This window comes from Schistocerca gregaria, chromosome X (genome assembly GCF_023897955.1).
Source record: "Schistocerca gregaria isolate iqSchGreg1 chromosome X, iqSchGreg1.2, whole genome shotgun sequence".
Lineage (NCBI taxonomy): Eukaryota > Metazoa > Arthropoda > Insecta > Orthoptera > Acrididae > Schistocerca > Schistocerca gregaria.
Window position 1 is genome coordinate 83,238,013 of NC_064931.1, and position 24,535 is coordinate 83,262,547.

At 35.4% G+C, this 24,535-nt stretch overlaps 1 protein-coding gene across 1 annotated transcript in view; it reads right to left on the minus strand.

Annotated features, from left to right (window-relative positions):
- The window catches only part of LOC126299089 (glutamate receptor-interacting protein 1), a 538,481-nt gene that overhangs the window by 24,770 nt on the left and 489,176 nt on the right, over positions 1–24,535 (minus strand). Inside the window, exon 17 of the mRNA XM_049990762.1 lies at positions 726–875. Coding sequence (XP_049846719.1) covers positions 726–875 — 150 coding nt within the window. The remainder of the gene's footprint in view (positions 1–725; positions 876–24,535) is intronic.

Sequence of the window (24,535 nt, forward strand, 5' to 3'; positions counted from 1 at the left end):
AGCACTCTCCACCCAGGTGTTCAGTTCTAATCTGTCTGTATGCTGATGTATATAATAAATGTGCTTTGTGTACTAAGTGTTGTGCTTTGCTGATGACATTATTTTCGTACTGGGAGTTGATTGTAGCTATAATGTCACAATATAATTTACATGAGGCTATGCACTGGCTGTGTGTGGTAACCAAATGAACACAGTTGTGTTTTTATGGTGTGAACCATATTTACCTGCCAAGAATCAGTAACTTAGTGCCCATGTATATACAGAGGAACACAAATCTAGTTTTGCTGTAGATCCAACCAGATGACACTTCCTTCAGTGAAAAGAGTCATTTTTAAAAATGCAATACACCTAACAACATGTGTCATATGCACAAAAATTTCAGTATGAAGCTGTGTCTTACTTAGTCATTCCACAATTTATTACATGTCAATCCTGTTGAAAAATTGTGGCACATGTGGGTAAGACATAAACAGTCACTAAAATATCACTCAACTCCACATTGACAATAAGGACTACGATTTGTGGTTGATCATACAACAAAACCATAAGTGACATTTCATAAAACACTAACATGTTGTGTGATTCCTATATGGAAGGTAAAAGGAGGGCTACATACTATTACTGATCATAATTACTCATATTTGTTTCTTATGTCAGCAGCTGATATCACTTATATTAGTAACACAAACATTTTTATTGATTTAATATCATTCAGCAAATTGTACCTGAAGTATCCTATCATATGGTTTCAAAACACCACACAAATCTGCTGGGCCTCTCTTTCTCATTCTGTTGATATAAACACCACGTTCATATAATCCGTCTGACACACTGAAGCCGAAATCCTCATATACAGGGTCCTTTATCAGTGTGACCTGAAACAAATCATTTAGCTTCCATTTAAGAATGTTAAGACAGTTAATATATTATATTACATGATAGTCTCATCTTTGGTGCACTGTGTTAGTGATATGTTCACACACAATGAAAATGTAAAAACGTTTAGACAAATTTTAAAAAAGGTGTATTTCCAAAAAATATCTCTGTCCTTGCATTTTGTGTTCTTCATAGGCAACAGTAGAAGGCAGAACTATGGAAGGTTTCATGACTTCATTTCATACACAATCAGTGATGGTAGGTCAGGAAGTAAGTTTGAGAATTTCAGTGTGAACACTGCACTGAACAATGCAGCAGGTACACTCAGCACGCAATTAGTGCTCAACTAGAGACAAGCAGAACAAATTTAAATTCTATCAGACTGTTTGGTTACAACAGACAATATTGCAATGAATATTTCACAGTGGAATATACCAGATTTACAGAACAGAAAAGAATTTTTTTTGAGACCTCAAATAACGGGTTTAAGTTATAAGTAGTTTGGTTATATTTTGTGTCTTAGTAGTGCAGAATGCTTTTATTTAACTTGATTGTTTTTTCCAAACAACATTTCAGATAAAAATATGCCATTGGAATTGTTCCTTGATGGTATCCTTTATTTAAGGGAAATATGGTATCCAAAAAACCAAATATTTCTGGGAAATTACTGGTAACAGGCAATAGCAAAATAAAATAATTATTATTGAAGCATAAGTATAAAACAAAAGGTCATCTTACGTTCCATATGAATATTACATTAATAACACTGAGTTTTATGCCCATCAGTCATTCTATATTGCTACATGTATTGTAAGTCAGATTGCATATAATTTATTTCTGAAATCCTTGAACAACGTAAAATGTCTTAATTTTTATTTGTTTATTGGATGTAGATTTGAATTTACTAACTGGTATTTTATTAAGATGCTTAAAGTTATTTACTAAAGCAGATGAAGTCCAAGTATTTGAGAATACTGCAAGATAATGTTTGACTGTATTGGATGATGTAGACTGGATGTCAAGCCTACCATTTTCTCTCACATTTATAAGGCAGGTTCTGATTTAATAAATAATAACTATCATATTATAACGTTACTGGTTGTACTTCTTAATGTTTCTAGTGTATATAGTTCAATATTACTTTTTGGTGCCTTTCCTTGTAAGTTGAATACAGGTTGCTAATAACGGAAACAAGCCAAGAGAAGAAGTTCATGAGTTATATATGGATAGAAAAGAGAATTTCAGTAATATACAAGGCAGAAACAGCAAGAGAGTTAAGTTAGGGAATTATGCAATTACCAAGCACCATATAAAAATCTACTGGGAATAGGGCCTATGGGTGGATGAAAACTTGAGGTGTGAAAACATCAAGAATTTTTTAAAATAAAAAACGAAGTAAAAGTTGTTATGTTTCAGCAATTTTTTGGCATTAAATAATCATAATATGCCTATTATGCATATATGAACAGTTTGCTTAGATATGGTGTGATCTAGGGAAGCCCAGGTATGGAAAAAAAACATACTTTCATACTTCAAAAAGGGTTATTATGATTATGAAAGGAGTCTTTCATAGATCACTAAAGAAAATTAAAGAAATCCATACACTCAAAGTAGAACAAAACACTTCCCAACAACACAAAGAATCTATAATAGTGAAGAATACCTGAATGTGTGAATGTAAAAGGGAAACTTTTTATGCACATCCAACTAAAATTATTGTATTTATATGTAAACTATTTAATAACATAAATATAAGAAGTTTTATTTCAACTAGCCTTGGCTATGAAACTGAATTGAAAGGTTCAAAAATGGTTCAAATGGCTCTGAGCACTATGGGACTCAACTGCTGTGGTCATTAGCCCCTAGAACTTAGAACTACTTAAACCTAACTAACCTAAGGACATCACACACATCCATGCCCGAGGCGGGATTCGAACCTGCGACCGTAGCAGTGAATTGAAAGGCAGTCACACAAATAGGTTTGGTGTATAATTTACCTGCGGGTGAAACACAATTTAAATAATGATCAGTGTGAAATAAGGAATTTAACTGTCCTGCTTTCTTAGTCTTATATATGTAGATTAGAAATCAGGTATTTAGTTTCACTTCTGATTTGATGTTCAAACTTCTACATATGGTTACTGCTATATTGCATAACAATTAATTTGGTTAATATTATAATTTATCAATTTACTCTATGACATAGCAAATATCCAAGAAAGTCATCAACATACAAAGTGAAGCATCTTATGTTCAGACCTATGGAAATAGAAGAAGGAAGGCTAGAGTACAACATCTCACCAACAGAATGATCAATACACAACATTGTTTAGGCAAAGATTGGGGATGGGCATGTCTATGCCATTTTTTAGAGAATTATTCTGAAACTTACTGAAATGATAAAGGAAATCATGAGATTTATATTAGAATCACATGTTGGAAGCTTGACCCTACTTCTCCTGAACCCAAGCTAAATTTCTTGGGGACTGGTAGCCTATATAACTATTGTGATAATTATGTATTGACACTTTTTTTTCAGGATAAATTTCAATCATCAGCTCCAAAATGACTCAAATTTATCTTGAAAAAATAATACTACAGTTGCTGAAAATTACATCATGAATTCTATTGTAAACTGTTTGGATCTTTACCGTAATGTCTAAGAGTACTGTACGTAAGTCCAATCAAGTCCAGTAGATGACATTCTTCTTCCAGACAAAATTATCTGCCAGTATAATATGAAGGCTACTCAAAAATAAAGATACTATGGCATTGATATTGTAATAAATACATTAACACAGATGACTTCTTTTGAACTAAGTTTTCTGCCGCATGGAGTGGCTGCATGTTTTGAGGTGCCATGTCATGGATTGTGTGGCCCCTCCCACCATAGGTTTGAGTCGTCCCTCAGGCAAAGGTGTGTGTGTTGTTCTTAGCATCATTTACTTTAAGTAGTGGGTAAGTCTAGGGACCGATGATCTCAGCAGTTTGGTCCCTTAGGAATTCACAAACACACTAAGTTTTCTTGACTAAAGGCAAATGAAACATCTAATCACCAAACAAAAAAAACGTAATAATACAAATAGCTCATGGACATTCCTTCAGAAAGGGGTTCTGTATTTTATGAATTTAATTTCCATTGTAATGGAGTCTTACATAAATGGCTTTAGCAACTGATAAAAAGTATTCATAGTGCAGCACACTGATTGTGGCTCCACACTTGAGTAACTCAGCAAGCAGTGGGCCTCTGCAGTTAAAAGACGGAGATCTTGATGATGTTACCAGAACTTGTATGAATAGCTTTGGATATCTTTGGGGGGCAGGGGGCAGGAGGGAAAATGTGGGGTCTTTCCACTGTTGGCTTTCCCCTCAGCTTGAAATAGTGGCACCACGTAAGGCCATGATGACCTTGCTTGGATGCCATTGTTGGAATCATCTGTGTACTGAATAATGGAATTACTACCCAAATACAAAAATAAAGAGTTGTGAAACAAACCAATGAAGGATTTTGTTTAGTTTATAGTATATATTTATAATATTTTCCGAACTTAATGCTCTGCTGTCACCATAATATTTAGAGATTACACACTTCCTCAATGTTTGACAGGAATTTCTAAGGTGTCATCTACATGTTTCTTCAACAAACTATCACATAGCATGTAATGATCTGCCCATTGTGCTGCTCCCTTTCTGTGGTGCTCTGATTAGTAAAATAGTAAGGTCCAGAGCAGATTTACTGTATTTTCCATCCACCCAAGATGACTGAAAAGATTGTGTCCCATTAAGGACATAAGGCACAGTCAAATGAAAACCAACCAACCACCCACCCACCACAGCAGGACCACAAAATGGTTCCATTCAAAAGTAATCACCACATGCATAAGACATTTATCCCACTGGCAGTGGAATTCAAATACTGTGTTCATCTCCCCCAGTCAACCTGGGAGAGGCCTGTCTTCTCAGAGGACAAAATTCATTAATTATTACAAGACAGGCATTCTATTCATGGTAAAGAAAACTCCAATACACACCAGAAGAAAGCAAAATTACAAACTGATACCTTTAGCCATAGTTTGCTGCAGAATCTATGAGCATATTCTAAGTTCAACTATAATAAATTTCCTTGGGACACAAAAGCTTCTGTCTACAAATCAGCACAGATTCATAAAGCTTCACTCATGTGAAACTCAGCTTGCTTGTTTCTCACACAGTATCTTGCAAGTCATAGATGAAGGACAATAGGCAGATTCTGTATTCCTAGATATCTGGAAAGCATTTGACACAGTGGCCCACTGCACAATGTTAATGAAGGTCTGACGAAAAGGAATGGGTTCTCAGACATGAGAGTGGCTCAGACATATTTAAAGTAATAGAACTCAGTACATTGTCCTGGACAGCAAGTATTCATTAGAGACTAAGGTATCATCAAGAGTGCCACATGGAAGTGTGATAGGATTGCCTGTGTTCTCTATATACATCAGTGATCTGATGGATAGAGTGAGCAGCAATCTGCACTGTTCACATGATGCTACAGTGTATGGAAAAGTGTAGTGTATGTGTGACAGTAGAAGGATACAGAATAGCACAGACAGAATTTCTGTTCAGTGGGATAAATGGCAGCTTGCTATAAGTGTAGAAAAATGTAAGTTAATGCAAATGAGTACGGAAAATAATGGTGTACTTTTTGAATACAGAATTAGAGGTGTGCTGCTTGACATAGTTACATTGATTAAACATCTAGGGATAATTTGACAAAGTGATAAGAAATGGACCAAGCACATAAGGATAGTAGTAGGGTAGGCAAATGGTCAGACTTTTCAGTTTATTGGGAGAATTAGGAAAGTGCACCTACCTGTAAATGAGACCACATATAGAATAACAGTGCAATTAAATCTTGAGGACTGCTCAGTTGTTTCGGACCCCAACCAATAGTTGATGATGACAGAGGGAAAGCAGTGTGCAAAGCTCTGTGCTTGCACATAGCCTAGTCCTCTTGAATACCACCAAAGGGGGAGTCCACTGATCTTAATATTCTCATTTGATGGCGGATAACAGTCAAAAGTATTGCATGCCCTTGACCCATCACCTACTCTGGAAATGTTTAAGGATTAGCACTGGGCATTGAATATATTATGGTGATCAGTAACCTCCCAGCACCACATTTCCTACCGATGACAATTAACACATCAACAACAAAACTGTCAGGATACAAACAGTTGTCTTCAGGATGGCAGCACTGTAATGATCGTGTTAGCAACCACAGCTACATTGTTGTTGTTAGTGCTGAATTCTGGTGATAACTTGCAAGTGATGTATGACATAAGATGGAAATTCGGACTCAGTTTATCATAAGGCTCTCACCTTTCCCATTTCAGTAGCTGTTTTGCTCCTAAATTTATATTGCTTCTCTGAATAGACATGAATAGTAATCCTTCACCATAGTTAGAATTTGTGTTTCATTACACAGTACTATCTAGTATTGCAATAATAAACAACAAGGAAAGGATCTCTGTCAAAGTCTGGGCCATTATATAATTTTCTGCCAGTATAGCCCTTATTACCTCTGACAACAGAAATGGAAGGGTTACTAATCATGACAAAATGTTACAAATTATATTTCAATCATTATCTGAAGAACAAAAAAACAAATTAATAGATATAATATACATTATCAACAGTTCAACTCTTTTAATGAAAATAAGCTGCAATATTTTGATAGCTATATTTCTTTATTTCTTTTATGACAAGTGCTTCATTGTTGTTGTAGTGGTCTTGTATTGTAAATTGATTTCTTCAGATACTGATGCATGCATGCATGTGTGTATGTGTCCCTGTAGGAAACTACCAATATAGAATTATTGTAAACAATAGTACTTTGCCATTACTGATCTCAGGCAATGGTTTGCTTGCTGACTGATTCCAATAAACAGGTACTTATGACATTAGAATTTCTTGTAACTGATAAATTAAGCTGAAATTTTAAAAGTTAGTAGTGACTCAGCAGCAACTGCATCAGCTAACATAAGGAAAATGCTCTGGTCAGCGGCACTGCTGCTTCACAGGACTTTCTTGGAATCAGTACACTCCAAGACTTTGTAATACGTACATGCATTTTGTTGTTGTTGTTAATGTTGTTGTTGCTGTGGTCTTCAGTCCTGAGACTGGTTTGATGCAGCTCTCTATGCTACTCTATCCTGTGCAAGCTTCTTCATCTCCCAGTACCTACTGCAGCCTAGATCCTTCTGAATTTGCTTAGTGTATTCCTCTCTTGGTCTCCCTCTATGATTTTTACCCTCCTTGCTGCCCCCCAATACTAAATTGGTGATCCCTTGATGCTTCAGAACATGTCCTACCAACCGATCCCTTCTTCTAGTCAAGCTGTGCAACAAACTCCTCTTCTCCCCAATTCTATTCAATACCTCCTCATTAGTTATGTGATCTACCCATCTAACCTTCACCATTCTTCTGTAGCACCACATTTCAAAAGCTTCTATTCTCTTCTTGTCCAAACTATTTATTGTCCATGTTTCACTTCCATACATGGCTACACTCCATACAAATACTTTCAGAAATGACTTCCTGACACTTAAATCTATACTCGATGTTAACAAATTCCTCTTCTTCAGAAACGCTTTCCTTGCCATTGCCAGTCTACATTTTATATACTCTCTACATTGACCTGCATCAGTTACTTTGCTCCCCAAATAGCAAAACTCCTTTACTAATTCAAGTGTCTCATTTCCTAATCTAATTCCCTCAGCATCACCCGACTTAATTCCACTACATTCCATTATCCTTGTTTTACTTTTTTTGATGTTCATTTTATATGCTCCTTTCTAGACTCTGTCCATTCCGTTCAACTGCTCTTCCAAGTTCTTTGCTGTCTCTGACAGAAGTACAATGTCATCTGGAACCTCAAATTTTCATTTCTTCTGCATGGATTTTAACACCTACTCCAAATTTTTCTTTTGTTTACTTTACTGCTTGCTCAATATACAGATTGAATAACATCGGGGAGAGTCTACAACCCTGTCTTACTCCCTTCCCAACCACTGCTTCCCTTTCATGTCCCTCGGCTCTTATAACTGCCATCTGGTTTCTGTACAAATTGTAAATAGCCTTTTGCTCGCTGTATTTTACCCCTGCCACCTTCAGAATTTGAAAGAGAGTATTCCAGTCAACATTATCAAAATCTTTTTCTAAGTCTACAAATGCTAGAAATGTAGGTTTGTCTTTTCTTAATCTAGCTTCTAAGGTAAGTCGTACGGTCAGTATTGCTCACGTGTTCTAATATTTCTACGGAATCCAATCTGATCTTCCCCGAGGTCAGCTTCTACCAGTTTTTCCATTCATCTGTAAATAATTTGTGTTATTATTTTGTAGCCATGGCTTATTAAACTGACAGTTTGGTAATTTTCACATCTGGCAACACCTGCTTTCTTTGGGATTGGAATTATTATATTCTTCTTGAAGTCTGAGGGCATTTCACCTGTCTCATACATCTTGTTGACCAGATGGTAGAGTTTTGTCAGGACTGGTTCTCCCAAGGCTGTCAGTAGTTCTAATGGAATGTTATCTACTCCCGGGGCTTTGTTTCAACTCAGATCTTTCAGTGCTCTGTCAAACTCTTCACACAGTATCGTATCTCCCATTTCATCTACATCTACATCCTCTTCCATTTCCATAATATTGTCCTCAAGTACATCGTCCATGTATAGACCCTTTATATAATGCTTCCACCTTTCTGCTTTCCCTTCTTTTCTTAGAACTTGGTTTCCATCTGAGCTCTTGATATTCACACAACTGGTTCTTTTTTCCCCAAATATCTCTTTAATTTTCCTGTAGGCAGTATCTATCTTACCCCTATTGAGATAAGCCTCTACACCTTACATTTGTCATCTAGGCATCCCTGCTTAGTCATTTTGCACTTCCTGTCAACCTCATTTTTGAAACATTTGTATTCCTTTTAGCCTGCTTCATTTATTACATTTTTATATTTTCTCCTTTCATCAATTAAATTCAATATTTCTTCTGTTACACAAGGGTTTCTAGTAGCACTCATCTTTTTACCTATTTGATCCTCTGCTGCCTTCACTACTTCATCCCTCAAAGCTACCCATTCGTCTTCTACTGTATTTCTTTCTCTCATTCCTGTCAATTGTTCCCTTATGCTCTCCCTGAAACTCTGTACAACCTCTGGTTTAGTCAGTGTATCTCGGTCCCATCTCCTTAAGTTCCCACCATTTTGTATACTGCTGCAAACCAATAAAGTGCTCTATTATGCACTTGTGATCTCAGTCATCTTACCTGCAGTATCCTCACCTTGATCCTCTCCACAGTTGGTGACCCTCACTATGAATATCAGTACCTACTATGGATTATTCTGCATTCTTTATCCCATCTGATATGGCAAAACAATGGAACTGTTTCACAGCTTTAGTGCTGGGAAAGTATTAACACATGACAGTGACTTATATAGTATTCTGTTTAGTGCTTTGCATCAACAGGAGCAACTTTCACCCTTCACAAAACATAAAAATGACACTTTCTTGTCCAGTGCCAATGGTGTTGACTATGCCCCCCCCCCTCTCCATGTATCTGAACAATGTGCACTCACTACCATTTTACCAACATGTTGAGTCTATCCAGTCATAAATTAAAAAAAAAATTCAGGGTTTCCTTCTGTGTCATCACCATCTCATGAGAATTCAGATGTCATTATTCTCTGACCAACTGAGATAGCACTCACTGAGTGCATCCTCTAAGTTTGTGATGACAGTTTCAAGTTTGTCATTTTACTGAGCCAGCTGGACAAGAACACCAACGTTATTAGTGACATTTTTTGTCACACCGAGCTACCAGAAAGTACAGCAGAGCAAAGACAGGATTGCTCCAATGCCATGGCAGAACACCAGATCAGCAGTAATGCAAAGTTATTTATGACGAATATTTATGCACCGAAATGCCCTCTCAATTGTGGAGACACTTTTGAGCATTATCTGACATCACACACATTCCAGATCACAACTTGTGGACACTATGGATAGTGAAGTTACTCTCCCAGTTACAACTAGCAATGATATCACAGGAGCATCAGTAATTAAAATGGAAACTAATGTTAGCACACAGACTTCTAGCTGCATTGCAATAGCAAAAATGCATTAATTTAGCAGACAACAATGACTAGCTACACCTCAGTCAGGGATCATGCCCTGACATGTGACAGCATGCAGAAAAGTGGAATTGAGTATGCATGGATGCTGCTGAGGATTACATCACTTGCACTCTCATGGGCAGCGACCTCCAGCAGTCAAAACAAGCAAGCAGCCAGCTCGCAACAGTACCCCACAAATCAACAAGAAGTCTCAGTTGTGCTTTTGTTGGTTTCATCAAGTTTTGGCGATAAATCATGCAACTATACAGCACACTGCAATCATTTGAATGGGAAGAATGACCTGCAGGTGCTCCAGATCATTGAACTACTACAAGTCACTTACCTACACAACATGTGAGCTAGTCAAGTTATATGTTGTTTTCATGTGTATGGTTATGAAGACAACCTCATGAATCCATGGACCCTGCATGTCAGCAAGGGACTGTTCAATCTGGTGGATGATCTGTAATGGTGTGGGGGGTGTGCAGTTGGAGTGATATGGGACCCCTGAAATGTCTAGATATGATTCTGACAGGTGACACATACGTAAGCATCCTGTCTGACTACCTGCATCCATTCACATCCATTGTGCATTCTGACAGACTTGGGCAAATCCAGCAGGACAATGAGACACATCACATATCCAGAATTGCTACAGAGTGGCTTCAGGACTTTAAACACTTCTGCTGGCCACCAATCTCCCCAGACATGAACATTATTGAGCATACCTGGGATGGCTTGCAATGTGTTGTTAAGAAGAGATCTCCACCCCCTCATACTCTTATGGATTTATTGATACACTGCAGGATTCAAAGTGTTAGTTCCCTCCAGCACTACTTCAGGCATTAGTCGAGTCCATTTCGTGTCATATTGTGGCACTTCTACATGCTCACTGTGTCCCCAAACAATATTATACAGGTGTACCAGTTTCTTTGGCTCTTCAGTGTTAGTCTTCTATACTTCTCAACACGATCACGATGAGCATCTCAAACTAGTTTGCAGTGTCTTGCATAAACATGGCATCATAGTCCATGATGATAAATGTCAACTGTCACAGTCAGTAGTTACCTTCCTTGTTCATTCAGTCAGTTGAAGGCATACAACATACAATACAATGGATTGAGATCATGGTGTTTTGGTGGCATGGTAAATTATTATTGCAAACATTCACCTCATGCAGCCACCATCCATGCACCATTGATGAACATGTTTGCAGGCAATCACATGATTAGATTAGATAAGATTCAGTTTTTGTTCCATAGACTCAAAAATGAGATGAAACTCATGGGTGTGGAAAATGTTAGAAAGTATAACATAAAAAACATAGAAAATTATAATGTAGTACTCAATTCTCTGGTCATTTGTCAGGAGATTGTCAAGGTATGTGAATACATTAAAGGAAACTGGAACTGTTAATATTTACAGAATTCATACTTTGTCAGAATGAAACACAGTTGTGTACTTTTAAAAATTTACCATACACAAAATACCTAATCTTGTTTGTTGTGACCAAGTGTTGTCAAAAGTGAAATATAACAGACATTTTTGTTTAAGCAGTCCCTGCTAAAAAAAACTGCGCATTATCTGAAACTAAGCTTTTAATGGTTGCTGGAAACTTATTGAAAATGTGTGTTCTTGAATATTGGAACCCTTTTTGGACCAAGGCCAGTGATTTTTAGTCTTTATGTAGATTGTTCTTATTCCTAGTATTGATACAATGTATTGATCTATTGGCTGGAAATAAAGAAGTATTATTTGCAACAAATTTCATTAAGGGATTAATATACTGAGGACCAGTGGTTAGAATACCCAGTTCCTTGAACAGGTTTCTACATGATGTTGTTGAATTTATGCCACAAACAATTCTTATTAGGTGCACTTGCACACTAACAGCTTTTACTCGGTTTCACGAGTTACTCCAGAATGTGATCCCATATGACACAATAGAATGAAAGTAAGCTAAGTATGCAAGTTTTTTTAATATTTTATCTCCTACATCTGACATCATTCACACTGTAAATATGGACTTGTCTAAGTGCATCAGCAATTTTGTGGTGTATCTTTCGCAACTGAATTTGTTGTTGAGTTGTCCTCCTAGAAAATTAACACTGTCAACGTCCACTGTCCACATGTCTTCATGTGTTGTACACATGCTGGAAGAAAATCTCTTACAGGTTCTGAACTGCATACATTGGATCTTTTCAAAGTTTAATGACAGTGGATTAGCTTTAAACCATTTATTAATGTCAGCCATTTCTAAATATGTATTTGATTTGCTATTTATTGCAATGTTTTTATCATCTGTAAACAAAGAAACTTAGCACCTGAAAATGTAACAGACAATAGGTCATCATTTACAGTGTATAGCGCAGGTGATCACAAAAAGTAACATGTGTAACTGTGAACCTTACTGTAATGATGAAAAAGCAGCAACGGAAATGCGTTGTTTCGGACCAGAAGAAAATGTGTTAGAAGTACTGGAACAGGACATCACAGCATTAAGGGCATATACCAGTAAGTTGGAACATATGGCACAGTGTTTATCAGTGTTTGCAGAATCAAAACGTACGGACAATTATGATAGCATAGGGCGGGAGAAACACTCTGACCAAAATCTTTCAGTGAGCCAGTCCTTGCTAAACAATAAATACAGATACGGGTACTTAAATGCAGAAAGTGAATCTATAGATGTGCATCAGCATACATTAAAGACTGTTTTAAGCGATCAATTACATGCTAAAAACCACAATCTCATGTTTAACTACGGGCGAGAAAAATGTTACGAGAATATAAACAAAACCCCCGTTCAAAGAAGTGCTCAGGAAAATATTATCATAAGTAAAACAAAGCATGGGGTATCAAATCATAATAGCATAGAAACTGCATTATATGCAGACAGTCACGGCAGAGGAATTACCAAAATTTTGCACAACAAATATGGACTGAAAGTTACAGGATACATAAAACCGGGCGCTCATATGCAAGAAATCGTTAAAAATTGTATGCCAAAAAACAAAAAGAGTGCGTCACAGACCAAATGCATTATAATCCTTGGTGGTGCAAATGATGTTTATAAAAACGAATTAAAAGAAGCAACTCTAAATCAAATACAGAACCAATCTGTTGTTGTCATGGGCATTCCACACAGGCATGATCTAACTGCATCATCCTGTGTAAACAAAGAAATATAGAAAGCAAATAGGATATACAAAAGAATTTGCAAATCAGCGACAAATGTGTTCTATCTCGCCACAGATGACTTAGAAAGAGCTCATTTCACAAAACATGGGATGCACCTAAACAAAAAGGGCAAAATATATTTGAGCCAAAAAATCAACGATTTTCTGGAAAATGCATCAAATAGTAGGACTGAGGGATCGATTCCTCTACTACCACAAGGATCACCCTCAGAACCTGCAGCTGCAGAAGCTAGATTACAAACACAAGCAGAAGTAGCAGCAGCTGCTGTTTTGCTCGCTACAGAAGAAAAAGAAGAGCCAGCAGCAGAAACTGGATCCCAAGTAGATGCGGAAAAAAAGAAACAACAGCTTTGACAACTGCAGAACAAACAATAGAACCAAAAAAGATGATGCAGAGAGAACAGCTACAGAAGGTGAAAAGAATGAAACGCCATCAGTGGAAGAAGACACAGCAGAAAGTAAATCAAGACCATATCCAGATGTCATCACACCTCTTGTAAAAACAGGATATCAAACTACATCACAGAACAAAATTCCAGCCACTCACAAGACTACAAGATCATCATCCAGGATCCGAAAACCTACAGCACACAGCCAGAATTTTCAGTGGCAACACATGAAAGGACCTCACAGATAAGATGCCAAGAAAATGCCCACTCCAAAACAAGTATCGTCACAATTGAGTTACAAAACAAAAACATAAATTCAAATTTAGTTGTATTTCATCAGAATGTACAATCATTGTCAAATAAAGTAGATGATATTCAGGTATTGTTAGAAAATGAATTAAAAGATACATCATTAATGTGTCTAACAGAACACTGGTTCGATGAAAGAAAACTTCAAATGGTGGTTTTTAAAAATTATGTACTAGGTAGTCATTATTTCAGAAATAACTACAAACATGGTGATAGTTGCATTTATGTAAGAAAAAATATACATTTTGAAACAATATATATCCCTGAGGAAATAGTTAAAGATAAAGATGCAGAGGTATCAGGAGTTGAAATACTAGATGCAAAAATAGCTGTAATTTGTTTGTATAGAGCACCAACTGGTGATATGAACAACTTGCTAAAAAGTTTAGAATCAGTGCTTAACAAGGTAGTCCATAGAAACAAAAGTATAATTCTATGTGGTGACTTCAATATAGACTTTTCAAAAGAGTCCAACCAAAAAACAGATTTGCTGAGCCTCCTGTTAACATACAACTTGCAACCTACCATAAAAACCCCAACACGGACCACAAAATATTCCTCCTCTACAATTGACCAGATTTTTATTAATGTGCAAATAAAATTTTTCACAGAAACACTTAACACAGCTTTTGGGGGCCACACAGCACAGAAACTTACTGTTCAGCTACAAAACCAACTTAACCTAAGGACAGACTTAACAAAAATGGGTAGATGTTACAGTGATGAGAACATAAATTACTTTCTCTGTTCATGAAGCAAAGAAAACTGGGAAGAAATATATAAATGTTCAAATACTGATGATAATTTTGACAGCTTCATCAGGAACTTCACACACTACTTTGAACTTTGCTTCCCCCTTAAAAGAAAGAAAATACAAGTAGAAAGTATGAAAAAAAACTGGATTACAAATGGAATACGAATATCAATAAACAAGAAAAGGCTACTTCACAATCTGTCAAAAAAAAAAAAAAAAAAAAAAAAAAAAAAAAAAAAAAAAAAAAGTCTCCAGAGTTTGATACATATTTCAAAACCTACAAAAAATTTCTCAATAGGGTTATAAAACATGCAAAAAGAATAGCAAATGACAGCTACATAAAAAACTCTGAAAATAAAATGAAAGCCATGTGGAATGTTGTAAAGAGGGAAACAGCAGCACAATAAAATGAATTACAAAATATTAATCTCTCTGAAGGTACAAGTATATTATCAGACCCCAGAAAAGTTGCAAATAAATTTAACTCTTACTTTACACAGGTAGCAGAAAATCTTGTTCAGCAAAACCTAAAATGTACAAAAAGAAACAAATTCAGGTGCAACCCAAATGAAAAGTCTCTATTCCTCTATCCTACTAATGAGAAGGAAATGTTAAATATAATAAAGGAGCTCAAATCAAAACACTCATTTGGTGCAGACAATATTCCCGACTTTATCCTAAAAAAATGTGCACCCTCCATAGTCAAGACTTTAGTCAACATCTAAAACTGTTCACTATCAGAAGGTGTTTTCCCTCAAAAATTAAAAATAGCTAAGGTTAATCCCCTCCATAAAAAAGGGAAAAAACAGATGTATCAAATTATAGACCCATATCACTTCTATCTGGCTTTTCATAAATAATGGAGAAAATTTACTACAAGAGGTTAATAAATTTTATAGAAAAAAATAATTATTTTTCAGAGGCGCAGGATGGTTCCCATAAATCCAAATCAACTGAAACTGCCACTTTCGCATTCCTTAATGAAGTTCTAAATGCAATTGATAATAAAGAACATATTTCTGCAGTCTTTTTAGACCTCTCAAAGGCGTTTGATGTTATAAGTCACAACATCTTGCTCACAAAACTGGAATAAGTAGGAATCAGGAGACCAGCCCTTGAGTGGATGAAGTCCTATCTACAAAACAGAGAGCAAATAGTAGAACTTGCATTCCAAGAAAAGAATAATGTTTACTCCTATTACTCAGAAAAACTCTGTAATAAATATGGTGTACCACAAGGTTCTATACTGGGACCAGTCCTGTTTTTACTGTTTGTAAATGACCTGACACCAACAAGCCACATCAGAAGTATGTTAAATTTGCAGATGACACAAATGTTTTAATAAAAGGAACGACCGGCTAAGAGTTACAAGACGAAATCAAAATGTTCACCTCAGATATTTCAAATTGGTTTTCTGAAAATGGTTTAATAATCAATATCCAAAAAACAGTTACTATGCATTTCCACACAGTACAGAATAAGTATCCACAAACACCACCAATTGAGTTATCCACTAAAACTCTGGAAAATGTAAGTGCTACAAAGTTCCTTGGAATATGGATCCAGCAAGATCTGAAATGGGTTGAACACACAAAGTACATAACAAATAAAATGAACACTATCTGTTATTGCATAAAAATTCTCTCAGATTGTACATCAAAGGAAACAGTAAAAAATGTCTACTTTGCCAAAGCAGAATCTCTTCTCCGCTATGGCATAATCTTTTGGGGAAACACAGGTGCTAGCAAAAGTTGTTTCACAGCCCAAAAGAGAATTGTACGAGCTATGGTAAATGCAGGTCCCAGAACCTCATGCAAGCCTTTGTTCAAAAAACTAAAATTCTTCCACTACCTTGTTTACACATTTTGCAAGCAATAACTTTCATTAAGAAAATGCTAGATGATAAAAATCAACCTGTACTTAAAAACCAGAGTGTTCACTGCCACAATACAAGAAGAAACCAGGACATACATGTCCAACATTCGAATACAAAACTAAAACAAAATGGACTGCTCCAAGCAGGGAACAAACTGTACAACAAACTACCAACTGATATAAAAACAATCAAACACATTCCAACATTTAAAACAGATTTATCAAATTATAGACCCATATCACTTCTATCTGGCTTTTCAAAAATAATGGAGAAAATTTACTACAAGAGGTTAATAAATTTTATAGAAAAAAATAATTATTTTTCAGAGGAGCAGGACGGTTTCCATAAATCCAAATCAACTGAAACTGCCATTTTGCGTTCCTTAATGAAGTTCTAAATGCAACAGATAATAAAGAACATATTTCTGCAGTCTTTTTAGACCTCTCAAAGGCGTTTGATGTTATAAGTCACAACATCTTGCTTACAAAACTGGAATACGTAGGAATCAGGGGACCAGCCCTTGAGTGGATGAAGTCCTATCTACAAAACAGGGAGCAAATAGCAGAACTTGCATTCCAAGAAAAGAATAATGTTTACTCCTATTACTCAGAAAAGCTCTGTAATAAATATGGTGTGCCACAAGGTTCCATACTAGGACCAGTCCTGTTTTTACTGTTTGTAAATGACCTGGCCCCAACAAGCCACATCAGAAGTATGTTAAATTTGCAGATGACACAAATGTTTAAATAAAAGGAACGACCGGCTAAGAGTTACAAGACGAAATCAAAATATGCACCTCAGATATTTCAAATTGGTTTTCTGAAAATGGTTTAATAATAAATATCCAAAAAACAATTACTATGCATTTCCACACAGTACAGAATAAGTATCCACAAACACCACCAATTGAGTTATCCACTAAAACTCTGGAAAATGTAAGTGCTACAAAGTTCCTTGGAATATGGATCCAGCAAGATCTGAAATGGGTTGAACACACAAAGTACATAACAAATAAAATGAACACTATCTGTTATTGCATAAAAATTCTCTCAGATTGTACATCAAAGGAAACAGTAAAAAATGTCTACTTTGCCAAAGCAGAATCTCTTCTCCGCTATGGCATAATCTTCTGGGGAAACACAGGTGCTAGCAAAAGTTGTTTCACAGCCCAAAAGAGAATTGTACGAGCTATGGTAAATGCAGGTCCCAGAACCTCATGCAAGCCTTTGCTCAAAAAACTAAAAATACTTCCACTACCTTGTTTATACATTTTGCAAGCAATAACTTTCATTAAGAAAATGCTAGATGATAAAAATCAACCTGTACTTAAAAACCAGAGTGTTCACTGCCACAATACAAGAAGAAACCAGGACATACATGTCCAACATTCGAATACAGAACTAAAACAAAATGGACCACTCCAAGCAGGGAACAAACTGTACAACAAACTACCAACTGATATAAAAACAATCAAACATATTCCAACATTTAAAACAGCTGTCCAAACCTACCTTCATCAGAAATGTTATTATGGTATTGCTGAATATCTAGCAGACTAAAAATATAACTGTTTAGATCATTGTTGAAGACCTAATTTGTATAACCTTGTTAAACAATAGAATTGTATGCTTCCTGTATTGAAATCAAACAGATATATAGCTCATATTATGTAAAGTATGTAAGTAAATTGGAAAACATTTAAAAATTTACTATAGTATAAACATATAAATCTGTTCACTCTCTGTTTTTTTCCTAATTTGTACAGACTGTGATGTTTAACAACTCGCAATGTAAATTATGTATGTATACATGCATATTTTAGTTTATAAAATTGACTTGTCCAATATCAAAATGTACCTTGTGCAAACATGATTTAAATGGACCAATAAAAAATAGAATAGAATAGAATAAAGTACACAAGAAAAAACAATGGACCCAAGATGGAGCTTTGAAGAACACCACATGTAATTAATTTCCAATCTTATGAAGACTGATTGCTTAGTCCAGAGGTATTTTGCTATGCCACTCTGTTAGTTAGATAATTCTTGAACAATTTTGCAGCATTGCTAATGACACCATAACATTCTTTTTATTTATTTATTTACATTTTATTTGTGTGGAGCCATCATAATGATGGCTGTTGCAAATGTCAGACTTAATAGTGTGGTTATATTTACGCTTAGAAAATACACTATATTCTGTAACTGTTGCTTCTTATGTTTATTTTTTACATTTATCACATTACAACTAATATGCTTATGCCTCATGTTAAATCACTATCTTAAAATTCATTGAAAGAATATAAACATTTTTCTATTAGAAAAGATTTTAACACTGTTTTAAAAACATTTCCCGCGTACGTTCTTACAGCGTTTGGTAGCTTGCTATACCAAATCTAACCACTGATACATGATAATAAAGGTTTTTATAATAATATTAAAGATTTTATTGTCTTTAGGCCATTACAGCAATTGACGATGTCAAATGAAGTTACAATTTAAAATACAGTGTGATAAGGTATTGACTACTGAAATATTTTAGCTTATATTACAATAAATGTACAGTGGGTCATCTGTTGGATTAACGCATTTTACAGGTGAAGAACTCATTGATATCATAGAACGGATGGGCAATAAACCATTCATGTAGTTTTTCTTTGACTGTATGTTCAGGAAGATCCTGTATAGCATGTGACAGCTTATGAAATAGTTTGTGCCCAGTGACTTCATAGCTATTTATTGATTTTGATCATCTGTGGTAAGGCATGTATATGTGTTTGATGCTTCTTGTGTTGTAACAATGTACATTTTCTCTATGTTTCACATCTTGGAGGTTCTTCTTCGTAAAGATTAAGACATTGCATATATAAGAGGTTTATTACTGTCATAATTTTTTGTTTAGTAGATAAGGGTTTGCAGTGTGCCTTATGTGAAGAATTTGTAATTATCCTAATGGTTTTCTTCTGCAATAATAGGATTTCATGTATATGACTACAGTTACCCCACAAGATAATGCCATAGGATATTATACTTTGGAAAAATGCAAAATAAGATGATCTGATGTATGTTTCAGGTTCACCATTTCTGAGTTGTCTTAATAATATGTAACCCTAGTAAGTAAGGCTCTGACTTATCCAGAAGACTGGAGCAAAAAAAAAAAACATTTTTGTAATCAGTTGATGTTGGATCAAAATAAATAAATAAATACATAAATAATAAATAAATTACTCTAGATAGCTTACTACTAATATAGTTTACATGTTGGCTCCAGGATAACTTTTAGTCTAAATAAACTCCCAGGAATTTAACAGAACTAGGGTCATCAGATAGTGGCTTGTCTCTTAGAGTGAAGATTATCTGCTGAGTTTTATTTTCATTTAGTGGGAAACCATTTGCTCTGAACCAATATGCTGCGTGAGAGAGTTTATTTCCAGCACAGGTTTTAAGATCATTAAGAATGTTACTACTATGAAGAAAAGTAATATCATCTGCATACAATACAGTGGTGGATCTAATAAACAAGGGGAGGTCGTTGATTATTATCAGAAACAGGAAGGGGCCCAGTACAGATACCTGAAGCAGACTTACTTTATCATTTTCTATGTTTGACATTTCCTTACCAACACAAACTATCTGTTTACGGTTGTTGAAATAAGCTTTTAATAGTCTGAGACTGTTTCCTTTGATGCCGTAGAATTCTAGTTTCTCTAGTAGTGGCGTGTGTTCAACACAGTCGAAGGCCTTGCTTAGGTCACAGAATGAGACCTGAACAAAGCCTTTGTTCTCAAAAACTGTGAAGATGTAACTGACTACCATGTTGATTGCATCACTGGTTGACAGATTATTCCTAAACCCGTATTGTGTAGCATTAATTATTCCTAGATTCTCAAAGTGAGATGATAATTGTTGGTACATGATGCATTCTATTACCTTGGAGAATGCGGGTACTATTGAAATAGGCCTGTAACTAGATGGAGATTCTTTATCTCCCTTTTTGTATACCGGGACAATCCTAGACAGTTTTAACTCATCAGGAAAATATCCCTCATGTAAGCACTTGTTTATGCAATGGGTTAAAGGGTTCAGAATGCAATCACACAATTTTTTTAGCAGGTTGCATGATATGCCATATACATCTAAGCTATCAGATGATTTCAGTTGTTTTATTACCTCTTGTACACATCTAGATGATACTTCGGAGAAGGTTAGTATGATTGTATTTAGTGACTGTCTACCCCAATTTTGCGAGAGTAACTCTGATGGACTAATGTCTGGTTTGATAACTGCGTCTCCTATTTATTTCACTGAATTAATAAAAAAAACTCATTGACTGTTTGAGGTGGGATATTAATTTTGTCTTTTTTAATATCTGTCTGATTTGGCATAGTCAGACTTGATACTATTGTATACGTTGTACAGTAACAAAACTTGTTTCTTTAGATCTGTCAGCTGTTTAGTGTACCATATATTTTGTCTGTTTGGAGATCTGGATTTGTGGCTGCCATCCATTATTTTGATTTTATTTATAGGAATACTATGGTTAAATAGGGTCAAGAATGCATTAAAAAATCTATCAAATATTGTTTTGGCTGGCAGGTCATTACTTGATGTGTAATGTCCATCGACACTATAATGGCCCAACCAGTCTCTGTCAGCAAGGGAATTACGAAATGTGTTAATTTTATCCTCAGTTATGGGTCTGATAATCACAACTGTTAGGACAGGTCTGCTATTGCTCCTATTGAGGGGAATTTTACTTGCATAATTTAGGGATTCATGGTCAGAGAATGGGAACACTACAACTTCACATGTGTTTTCAGTGGTCTTGAAGTTTACAAATATGTTATCTAAACATGCTTTGTGTCTTGTGAGCCTGTTATTGACATGATGTAAATTGTATTGTCTTAGTAAGTTTTCCAGATCTGCAACACTACCCTTACATTTAGTAACATCAAAATCAGCATTCAAATCACCTCCTATTGCAATATCATAGGGTAGCCATTTAATATTACTTAATTCACTAAATAGCATGTCCATTTCTTTCTAAAAACATGTTAATGCTTCCCTTTGGTGATCTGTACATGGATAATACTAATGACTATTAATGACTATTAATGATTAATGATTAATGACTGTTGATTATACCTGTAACTTCAATGTGCTGTTCATCACACAAGGAATTTAGGTCTAGTTTGGTTATTGTACAATTGAGTGACCGGATGGAATAAATTGCCACACCACCTCTAATGTGCTCTTTCCTACAGTAGCTATTTACTATACTAAAATTGTCAAATTTGGTAACTGCAAATTCATTCTCATTAGTCCAGTGTTCACTCAGACAAAAAATATCAAACTGGTTATCAAGACCAAACTCATTTATGATAAGTTCTTTATTTTTCAGTCCTTGAATGTTATGGTAACATATTTTAAGGTCCATTCCCTTATTGCTTACACACTGAACTGTATGGTGATTGGTTTTCAAACCTTTTACAAGGCTTATCTTTTGGATTTCTGCCTGTTGTTGCCTTTTGCTAAAAAAATTGTTCACTTGGAGTGGTAGCACATCTACTGTTGTATGCCTACTTTTCCCTCCTTGTGCTGACTTCTATCAGTCATTTTTAATGTTGTTCTGTTATGGAAATAGTTACACTTAGATCTAGTGTTGTGATCATGTACATCACTGCCCTTGATAGCTGCTGTTGGTTGACTTATAAAATATACAACTATTTTGAAGATGTACAGAGAATATATTGTCAGATATTTGTGCTGCACAAACCCATCCCATGTATATGTCTTATTGCTCTTTCCTGTAGTAGTAGAATTCTTTTTAAATGTACATCAGCTGCACAGCCTCATAGTTCAGTTCCGTAGTTGAGAAAGGAGTGAAGTGTTCCATAATAGTCTAATATCAGTGATTGCCTACGAACTATCTTTGTGAGCTGGCTGAGGAGATATATGCCCCTACTGACTTTTCTGCATACAAAATTAATGTGGTATGTCCACCACAAATTTTCATCAACATACACACCCAGGAATTTAGTTACCATTTTCTGTTGCAGAGATATTACACACACTATTCATATTGTTGTGGTGAGAATTGCTTGTTTTAAATGCCAGTAATTGAGATTTGGTGACATTCACCTTGAGTCCCTGATCATTTAAGTATTTTATAACTTCTGTTACACCACTAGTAGCAAGAGATTCTAGCTCATTTGGTTCACTTCCATAGAATAAGACTGTTGTGTCATCTGCATAGCTTACAATATGGGAGTTAATGGGTTGTGCAATGTTGTTAATATATATAAGGAAGAGAAAGGGTCTAAGGATTGAGCCCTGTGGTACGCCTAGTAATATAGGTTCACTAGTGGATTGGGAGTTCATGATTTTATTATCTAGTTTGTATGACAATTTAGTGCTTTGCTTATGATTCTGCAGGTATTTGGTTAGAAGATTCATGGTTTGATCCCAAATACTATAAGATTTTAGCTTTTTAAGAAGTACCCTATGGTTTACCATATCAAATGCTCTTGTCAGGTCCAAAAATATACCTGCAGTCTGCATCTTCTGGTCCAACAGACAGTAAACTTCATGGATGAACTGTGTAACTGCTGTGGATGTACTTAGCTCTTTTCTGAAGCCATGCTGTGAATCTACAAGCAGTTTATGTTTTGTGAAAAAGGCACTTCACTGATAAATGATAATGCTTTCGAATATCTTACTAAAAGTAGGAATTAATGATATTGGTCTATGGTTGGAGACATCTTCCTTACATCTATTTTTATACACTGGTTTCACTACACTCATTTTTAGAACTGTTGGATACATGTTTTCTCTAATGCTGCAATTAATCAGGTGAGTAAGAGGTTTAGACATTTCTTTTAAGCACGCTTTAGTAATAGCATCCCATCCAGATGAAAATTTTTTCTTTAGCATGTATATTGTCCTGCGAACCTTCTGCTCATTCACTTCCCCAAATTCGTATTTGGTACACTGACTGAGATGGCATCAGGTCTCTACCTGTGAATCTGAATATGTTTGCCAGAAATGTAGTAGTTATTAAAATTATTACATATAGTATCTGGGTTCTTTATAATGTTACCATTATGTCTTATGCAGAGTGGTTCCATATTCATCTTGTTGCTAATTTACTTAAGAGAATGCTGTGGTTCACACAGTCATAGGCTGTTGACAGTTCACAGAAAATACCAGTAGCCTCTACTTTGTTATCTAACGAATGAAGTACATTCTCACTGATGAGATAAATAGCCTTCTCTATATCAAAGCCTTTAAGGAACCAAATTTGTGACTTGGACAACATATTATTTCCAATCAAATGCTTACAAAGATGTTTGAACAGAAGCTTTTCAAATGTTTATGAAAAAACCAGCAAAACTGAAATTGGTCAATAGTTTTATGGTATCTCGTTATCCCCCTTCTTGTTGAGATATTTGACTTCAACGTATTTTTTTCCAGTCTTGAATTGATCTGCTGGTAAGATGTTGATTACACAAATAACCTGAGGTAGAACTCAACTTACATGAAGACTCTTTGATTTACTTCATTGATATGTTATCATAACCACTAGAACACTGTTTTTAAGGATTTTTTGATGGATGCTACTTGTCTGAGAAGAGTGACTGTCATTTCCATTTTACTGGAGTTATCTGTAGAGACTGCTCTCAGATATTCCACTGCGCTGTTTAGTGAACCTGATAATCCCAAGATGTCAGTAAAAGAATCAAAGTTTACTTGTCAAAAAGGTTTGCAACAATACATGCACTTACTACCAATGTCACATTTATTTTTAGAGATATTTGTTCGTTTTCCTATCTGACCCCACTTGTCTCTGTCTTCAATATATCTCATATAGTTTTTATTTTTTTTGCCTGATGTAATAATTTTTTACTCATAATAAAACTGCTTAGATTCCTAGATTACTTGCTTCAGTATTTTGCAGTATTCTTTGTAATGCATTACA